At 39.5% G+C, this 8,826-nt stretch overlaps 1 protein-coding gene across 1 annotated transcript; it reads right to left on the reverse strand.

The window, feature by feature from the left end:
* Window positions 1–1,590: 1,590 nt before the first annotated feature.
* Window positions 1,591–7,723, reverse strand: LOC125234630 (nuclear mitotic apparatus protein 1-like). Its single transcript, XM_048140958.1, has 9 exons — window positions 7,308–7,723; window positions 6,903–7,067; window positions 5,520–6,691; window positions 5,006–5,257; window positions 4,502–4,598; window positions 3,830–4,041; window positions 3,131–3,247; window positions 2,157–2,267; window positions 1,591–1,738 (listed from the first exon to the last, which is right to left on the reverse strand). Exons 3-9 carry the CDS (start codon window positions 6,507–6,509, stop codon window positions 1,691–1,693), a joined length of 1,827 nt encoding a protein of 608 aa, XP_047996915.1. The 5' UTR covers window positions 6,510–6,691; window positions 6,903–7,067; window positions 7,308–7,723; the 3' UTR covers window positions 1,591–1,690.
* Between the last annotated feature and the right edge of the window lie 1,103 nt (window positions 7,724–8,826).

The following is an 8,826-nucleotide window of genomic DNA, read 5'->3' on the forward strand; positions in this document are numbered from 1 at the left end:
AGTTGAATATTACCAACGAGAGTAAGTTTAATCGCGACGGCTTGCCGGAGCGATTTAAAGACTCGAGTTAGTAATATTCATACTCCCCGAGTTACACACAATGTTTTTCATCACACTCGCAATGTAAAAAATATGTAAATAGATGTAAAAAAGTTAAGTACGGTACAAAAAATTTAATTATTCCCTTGGGAGAACAATTTTTCTATAACTCACGCTCCGCCAGCGTGCAACAGCACATTTAAAGTGCGGGTGTGATGAAAAAGAATATTCCGACAGTATTAAGAAAAAACGATGCCGGGTTGTAAAATCATCAAAACTTTTAAACACTCATTCTGAAGTACCAAAAAATTATTTTAGATAGGCTCTCAATTTCATGAAAAAAGAAAAAGTTGCATCCGAAATATCCAAAGATAATAGAATTAGTCTATGGTAATAGCTTTTTAGTAGTCTGTGGTTACATCGCTGTCGTTCCCGTGTGCGCACCTCGGAGACTGTCGCAAGGGGTGACGACAGAGACAAAAAAGTCGTCGAGCGACTGTCGCCTCCGTGTGCGCTCAGCCTTAGGCACTGGTCCCACCTAGGGTTGCAAAAAAACGGTTTTTTTTTCTGGCTTGAAAAAAAAAACACGAAAAAAAACCGTGAAAAAAAAACAGTTTTTTTTCTGGAGTATGTTTTTTTCTAAAGGACGAAATCTCAAAATTTGCAAAACAGTTAATACTTTTTTTTTATACGGTTTGTTAGACTTTATGTTAACTATTAAACTAATTTCCATTTAATAACTTTAATTTCTGGTTTTATAAAACTAACATATACACAATCTGTAGTCATTAGTTGTCGATATTTACTGTTGGCAACACCACCGCCTCTCCACGCTCCGCGCCGCATCGGGGATTCCCCAATAAACGTTTGCATACTGAATGTATGTCGTTTGTTTATCGAATGTAAATGTACTTTATTGTTATTAAAACGTTACAAATCACGAAAAACCGTTTTTGTCGTATTATTTGTTCATCTGAAAAAAAAAAAACATATTTAGAAAAAAAAACCATGGTGCTTGGTTTTTTTTCATAATTCTGAAAAAAACATTTGGTTTTTTTTCTATTTGCAACCTAGTCCCACCGCGAGCTAGTAAGCAATGAGCTATCGGCTATAAAAACGAACAAAAGGTAAGCACTCCCGTGCAAATAAGAGACACGACATAATAGCTCACCGCTGGGCGAGTAACTATAAACATCGCCGTGTCTCTTTTATTTACGCGGGAGTGATTATCTTTTGTTCGTTTTTATAGCCGATTGCTCATAGTTTACTAGCTCGCGGTGGGACCAGTGCCTTAAGTATATAGGACGGCCAGTATTGTATGTTGCCACCATAGAACTGAATATTCTTAATTTTTTTTGTAGTCACGGACTTTGTTGATCCACTACTAGCTCATTTTATACTGGACAATTCATAGCTTAACTATGCTTAACTATGACATGTCCAGTATAAAATGAGCTAGTAGTGGATCAACAATTAAAGTCCGTGACCGTACATGGGAAGGGTTATAAAAAATTGTAAAGTTTTCCAATAATAAAAACAGCGTGTTAGAAATGTCAATAATTTAATGAAATTGCATTATAATCATATAATTATTATTAATAAAATAACCGACAATAGGCACTGGCTATAAAAGACAAATCACAGTTAGTAATTATTTCTTTCTGAAAATACTACTAAATCTTCGACTGCGAGGCGTTACCTGAAAGAATAACTCAATATAGTTTTTGATCTTTATTTTTGCTAACAAAATGACTAAATTATAAGTATACTTTTAATTTTAATAGCTTGTGTTGAACTGACAAGGTCCAAGTGAAGGACTGTAATGTAATCTGAAATCCGACAAAATGAGGGCAGCACTATATATACTATTCAGGATATTCAACAATTTTGACTGTTGTAAAAGAATAAACTGGATTGTAAAGTCTAGGCGGGTCCGCACAGAGCGAGGTACGTTGCGATACAATTTCCTCGTGCGACAAATGGGCTAGACGTGCCTCGGCCGATCAGAACGCGCTCACTGCCTGGACAAGGCATGTCTACATTGGACGTTTGCCGCGTGAGCACATTGCCTCGCTCTGTGTGGATCTGGTTTATGAATAAGGGATAGTTCGGCTTACCACATCAGTATCGTTCCTGTTAGAGCGGAACAGCGCTCGGATCCGCGACGGCGTGCTCGTCTTGCGGCCCGGGTCCGCGTCCACTCGCAGCGACTCGCGGAGCTCGCAATCCTGCAATCCAAATAAATAAGTTTTTTTGCAAAAATTTCATTTTTGGCACAAGCTTTTATCGCCATTCTTTCAACAGTCATCTACTGCTCTCCGAGACGTTTCTAAAACCCCCCTAATTGGAGGGGGATACGACGTTTCATGACAGAGTTCCTATGACCACCTTTCTGCTCCATCACAGATCAGCATGATACCATTATATTGCATTGTCACGTGATTTACATATGTGTGCAAAATTTCAACTCAATGGGAAACTGGGAAGTGGGTCAAATTTAGCTTCTACGTTTTGACGCACACTAACAATACTAACATACTAACAAGGCAAGTTGAATAAAAGCTTGTAATAAATAAGCTAGAAGAATAACATCTCTATTTTGGAAGAACTGAATATCATACCACCCCTATCACAAATACATAATATGGAATAGTGTATCATCTTGGGGCGAATGAATGGCAGACGTGCTTGGGGTGGGGCACATATAAAGAGATGGTCTGACTGTATGAAGAGGTCGTCTGGCGGCAGCCTATACCGTGCAGTCCACATGGCTTATGATCGCATTCATTCTACCGGTGGATAATATGAATTGCACCTTTTGTGTACCTTGGTTCGTATTATCGTGCCATTTCGTGATTGAGTTTAGGATCGTAGGGCGTAATTGCACAAAAAAGTTCCAATGAGTCGAATTGTATCCGTAAGGGTCTTCACAGATAGAAGATAACATACCAGGTAAAGGCAGCGATAGATGGCCCAGTACATGTGGGCAGCCGTCGATAAGAGGGTAGATTTTGGAGATCTTTAGGCGTGGCATATAAATGTTTCATGACTGAACAGGGGCGCTACGAATGACATACGCGAATAAACATACCGTGGCGGAGAGACGGCCGGCTTGCTTGCTTGGTGTGGGTGGCCCGGGCTTCTTGTAGGCGGTAATGCCGACCTCTTTCCGTTGCTGACGGCCGATGGAGAAGCTTGTACTGGCACACTGGAAAGGAAAATGAGAATATGAGTACTGGAAGTCGCTGAGATGAAACATGTCCCTAATCAAAACCAAGTAAGACCATTGAAAATGCATATCCCTTGCTAGGTTTTGATTTGTACAGCTGATCGCTGGTGCCCCTTGAGGCCTCTACTCAGTTTAACCGTATTAACCATTAAGCCAATAGACGTCAACTGATGCAGACAGATCATCCAAATCAATTTATGCGTTCCGATTTATTAGGAACCTCTAATAAAATAAACTATTACGCTCCGCGCACGACTAGCGTGACGTTAAAATTAAAAGGTTTCGGGTTTTAATAGACTGGATTTTATTAAAGTTATTTTTCTTGAAACAAACAAAATGTATAGCTTAATGTCCTTCGCATCAAGTTCGCACTCTTTAGATGTGGTTGGAACTAGCGATTTTCGTCGCTTCAGTTCGGAGATTCGTTTTCCCGGAGCGAGCGAGGCTCGTGCCGTGGCCACTAGTTCCTTAAAGAAGCAGTTGTCGAACGCTTCGCCTTCTTCGGAGATGTGGAGGCCAAGTGCCTTTGACGGCTTTGACCTATAGGTTTAAAATATGTACCTTAATGTCCTCCTCTTCAAGCGTTGGTGCAAACTGCATCTCAGCAGGGTAGGAACTCTTCAGATGTGGTGGAACGAGCGAATTTCTTCGCTTCAGTTCGGAGATTCGTTGTCCCGGAGCGAGAGAGGCGCGAGGCGTGGCAGCTAGTTCCTTGAGGAAGCGGTTGTCGAAAACTTCGCCTTCTTCGTCGGACATGTGCAGGCCGCGGGCTTCTGTAAGTAAATTTAACGGTTTTAACAGCTTCTCAGGTCTCCCTAGTTCCTAAAATACGCGATATTATATAATTTCATTCAAAATTGTACATAATTTAGAAAACTCATAACTTCTAAGCCACAATCACATACGAACTCCACTTATCCACTACAAATATCATTAAACGGTGTGGGATCCAAATGCCCTACTAAACTGCAAATTTGTGTCATTTTCCAACAAAACGTCCCACTTGTCGCTTGCCGTAAGGACATTCTGTCCGGTTATTCTTATAAAGATACCAGCAAATCTTTTCATTATGGTCAGCGACAAAGTGGGACATTTTACTAAAGATATACACATTTATTCATAACCTATACCAGCGTACAAAAAAAGTAATGAAAGAATTATTTTCCCTACTATAAAAAAACTATCTGGTAAGACCGTATGGTTATAGTACAATGTAGTGGTTATGTATCATACCTGTTTTCTTATTGTGCACAGGCAGAGATCGCAGAGAATGCGTGTCTGATGGCCGTCCAAACATTTCTTGCCCGTGCCCATGAGGATGTAAACCAGACTGCAAAGGAAGACAAAATTACATTAACTTACCTCTCTTATAAAATACAACAAGAACTTTCAATGATGTGATTATATTTGAATATGTAGTAACCAAATACTTATATAGCTCCGTCCGTATAGACAGATAAAGTCTAAGAAAAAACGTACCTCAGTACCATACAGAAAAAGGTACGTTGGCCTAATTGGCATTACACCCACCTTTGGGGTACGCTCAGCTAGATGGCGCTAATATTAATATTTAACATTTCAACACATATCGAACTAAGAATACGGACCAAATTGTCAAAACTGAGGTTCAAAAGTTTTAAGCCTGTGTCAAGAGATGGCAGTCTATGCACTGTGATTACACATTTTACTTCGACAGTAACTCTATACTCGATCCTCTTTGGCTGTAACTAAACTCACCGAATGCACATGCTGTAACGACATAAGCGATCCCGACTGCTTCTTCCTCAACCAATCAGCTTCCTCCTGCTTCACCAGAAACTTCTCTCCCACGCTCCAGAGCTCCGTCGTGAGCGCCCGGATATGCTCCTCGTACGCTTTACTCGACTCGGCCATCTTTTCTTTACACTTCGCTAACTCCCGTTCAAGTATCGCTATCTCATCCGCTTGCTTCTGTTTCAGTCTACCCATCTCCTCGTGGAACAGCTCTTTCTGAAAATTAAAAACACTTTATCGCATGAAAATTTAAACCGTCAAGCATGCAAGCACATGCATCAAAAAAAATTATTACCTTGTTTCCACGCTTCAAGCAACTACTCTACAACACAGGAAATAAAACAAGACCTTCAACAAATAATTTATTAAATAAAACAAGCAAAAACAAACAAGCCAAACTTCACGATTCCGTATGTAGGTAAAACCACCACACTACTTGATAGCCTAATATGATTAACACAACGGGGGCGATACTGACCATTTTAGCCTTCATTCTGTTGAGTTTGTCCTCGTACTCTGCGCGGACCTCCATGATCGTGACCTCTTGGGCACTCCTTGCGCCCTCGCCCTTCTGCGCTCTACCAATCTCTGACAGAAGCTTCTGGAAGGAGTTCTCTAACTCACTTAACTGCACTTCGACCGCCGCATTCTGATAGTTGTTCGTGGAAAGTGAAGCCTGTTCTAAGTCGCTAGTGAATGCTTGCTTAATTTTCTCCGCGGATAGCATTCTGCTGACGCTCCGGTCCACCCAGCGCTCCAAATTCATTGCGCACTCTGAAAGATCCTGCATCACCGCGGCGTATCCACGTTCTAATTTACACATAGTAGCTTCCGTTATCCGTCCATCTAAACTCAATATGTCCCGTCTCACTGTCCTCTGTAGAGACACGACTTTAGACAGCTTCTGGTTATAAACTTCTTTCACCGTAGTAAACGTTCGGAAACTGACGGACATCTCCGTTAGGAACTTCTTCATGTTGATTATCTCCGATTCGTTTATTCTGTTGACTTCCGTGAGCCGGTCTCGATCTTTTTGCAGCGCCATCTGTTTCTCCGAACACCGTTTCAGATGTTTATCGGTAGTTTCTAAGAAGTTTTCTAAATCCTCCATAGTTACGGAGCCGATGCTTCGCCGGATCTCGTCGCCGTTGGAATTCTGGTTGCCGAAATTGGTTAACTCCTTTAATACTGCGCTTGACTTAATTTCTGCAATCCTCTTGAGTATCATGGCTTGATATTTGGCTGATAGCTTGATGATTTGACTGGCGCGGTTTTCTGTGGCGCTCATCTTGGCAACTTGCCGCCTGAGTTCAGAGATCTCTTCATTCTTCTGATAGACTATTTTCTTCAGCTGGGAGGACAATTCTTGACAGTTATCCTTGCTAACCTCTAACTCTTTGGTGATATCAATGAGTTTAATGTCGGACTCTGCCATCATGGACTTGATGTAAGAGATTTCTATCTGCATGGAGGTTATCTTCCGGTTTTGTCCTGGATGATCTTTTCTAAGTCTGATATAGTTTTGAGACTTTCCATGGAGGAGTGACCAAGATCAGATGTGGTGGTATCTACCTGATGCATGCCATGGATTTCCTTTTCCCAGCTGCTATGTTTAGTTCCGGTTATTTTTTTCTTGTGATGCTGCGGCCACTGAAAATAGTTATACATTAGTTACCTACTTAAATATTATTCTGCAAATAGTATTCAAGTCAAAATCAATTCAAGCAACAGGGGCAACGTGGTTCAGATTATAGGAAAGACTTGATATCATTTATTCTAAATAAGACTTGGCATCTAGCAGATGTTGACAAAGAAAGTTACAGGGTAATTTGTTCTAAATAACAATTTTGAGGTTACTTACACATCTCCCTTTGTGCTGCCTTGAGCGCTTCAAGCTCCTTCAAAAGCATTGTTTTCTCCTGTTCAAGCATCTCAACCTTGAGAGCATCAGCTTTCATTAGTTCCTTCAGTTCAGTCTCTTGTTGCTCTAGCATTTGAATCTTTTCTTCATGTTCCTTTTTAAAGCCTGGAAATTACAAGTTTAATTTCATATTGTTCTTTCTTATTAACAAGAACAACAAACAGCCTACTGACTCTATAATCATAAACCAAATTTCAAAGAATGACCCACGAGAGGTAGGTAGCTTATGTGAAGGTAATTATTGAACTTCAGAACTATACAACACTTTGAGTTCTCGCGCTTTGTACACATATTTAAAGTCACATACAGAACTATACCTTCTGAGGTAGTAAAACATTTACTTACATGCATATCTTTGTGTCCCTATGAGTTCCTCTATTTTCTTGGCCATCGTCGCTTTTTCTTCTTCGAGCTTCTTAACCTTAAGAATATTTTCCCGTAACTCTCTGTTCAATTCCGTTTTTTCGTTCGCACCCATGATAGTGCTTTTCTTCTTCACGGTCTTTCATTACTCCCACTTTCAGTAGTCCCAGTAAATCAATCTCTTTTAATAACAGTTCTTTCTCCTCTTGCAGTTTTTCTACATTCAGAACATCTATCTCGTTGTATTTGCTGCTGCATATCGTTTTATAAGTTTGTCTCTAAAATAATCATATTTTCCTCATAAATTTTGACCTCATCACTTTGCGAAACTTTCACAATTTCAATCTCCTTCTAACAACTCGGTTTTTTCACTTCTCAAGCCTTCTCAATTATTACATTGTTCTGTCCATAGTAATTGGATCCTTCAGTTGGTTAGTTTAGTTTTTATCCAATAGGACTGTGTTATCTTTGTGATCCTTAGCCTCCTGAAATTCGTAGGGTCTTCAATGCTTCCATTTCCTTTAATAACATTGCTTTCTCATCTTCAAGATGCTCCTCAACTTTCACTTTTAATGCTTCTATTTCTTTTACAGCTAATTTCTGTTTTTTGTTTCTCCCATGCCAGCTTATTTTTCTTTCATGATTCTGTATGTCGTCAATTTGAACAGTTTTAAGATTTTCTGTACCTCCTTCAATAATAACGCATATTCTTCTGTGAGGTTATGAATTTTCAGCGTATTTTCTTCTCGAGATTTTGTTTCTTCTGTTCGCGCGGCCTGGAGTTCATCAATTGTCTTCAAAAACGCAGCCTTTTCAACTTCCAGCTCTTCCATCTTTACAATATTTGCTTGAATTTTCATGTTACAGTCAATTTCCTCTTTCTCCCATGTAGCTGTCTTCTCTTCATGATTTCTTGCCTCTTCTATTTGAGCTTCCTTCATGACTTCAACGTCATTTATTAATGAAGCCTTCAATTCTTCGAGTTTCCTGATAGTAAGGCTCTTGGCTTGAATTTCTTCTTTCAATTCAGTATTCTGTTTTTCTAACATAAGCATTTTTTTCTTCATGATTCTTAGACTCAGCCATGTGTACTTCTTTAAACCTTTCAATTTCAGTCATTAACTTTATTGTTTTCGTCTTCGAGCTTTTGCACGTTTAGACCTTTTAGCTTGCACCTGTTCTTCTAATTCAACTTTCAGTTTTTCCCACATAACTACACCTTTTCTTCATGATTTTTCAACTTTTCAGTGTGGACTTCTTTAAGCTTGATTCGATTTCATTTAATAATTTTGATTTTTCTTCTTCAAGCTTTTCCGCCTTGCGAACATTAGCCTGCACTTGTTCATCTAATTCAATCTTTTCTTTTTTCCCACATAATTACTTTTTCTTTATGATTCTTAGTTGCCTCAAGTTGAGCAGCTTTAAGTGCCTCTACCTCGTTTAATAATAATATTCTTCATCTTTCAAAGTTTCTTTACCTCTACAATATTCACCTGAATTT

The sequence above is a fragment of the Leguminivora glycinivorella genome, chromosome 16 (genome assembly GCF_023078275.1).
Source record: "Leguminivora glycinivorella isolate SPB_JAAS2020 chromosome 16, LegGlyc_1.1, whole genome shotgun sequence".
NCBI lineage: Eukaryota > Metazoa > Arthropoda > Insecta > Lepidoptera > Tortricidae > Leguminivora > Leguminivora glycinivorella.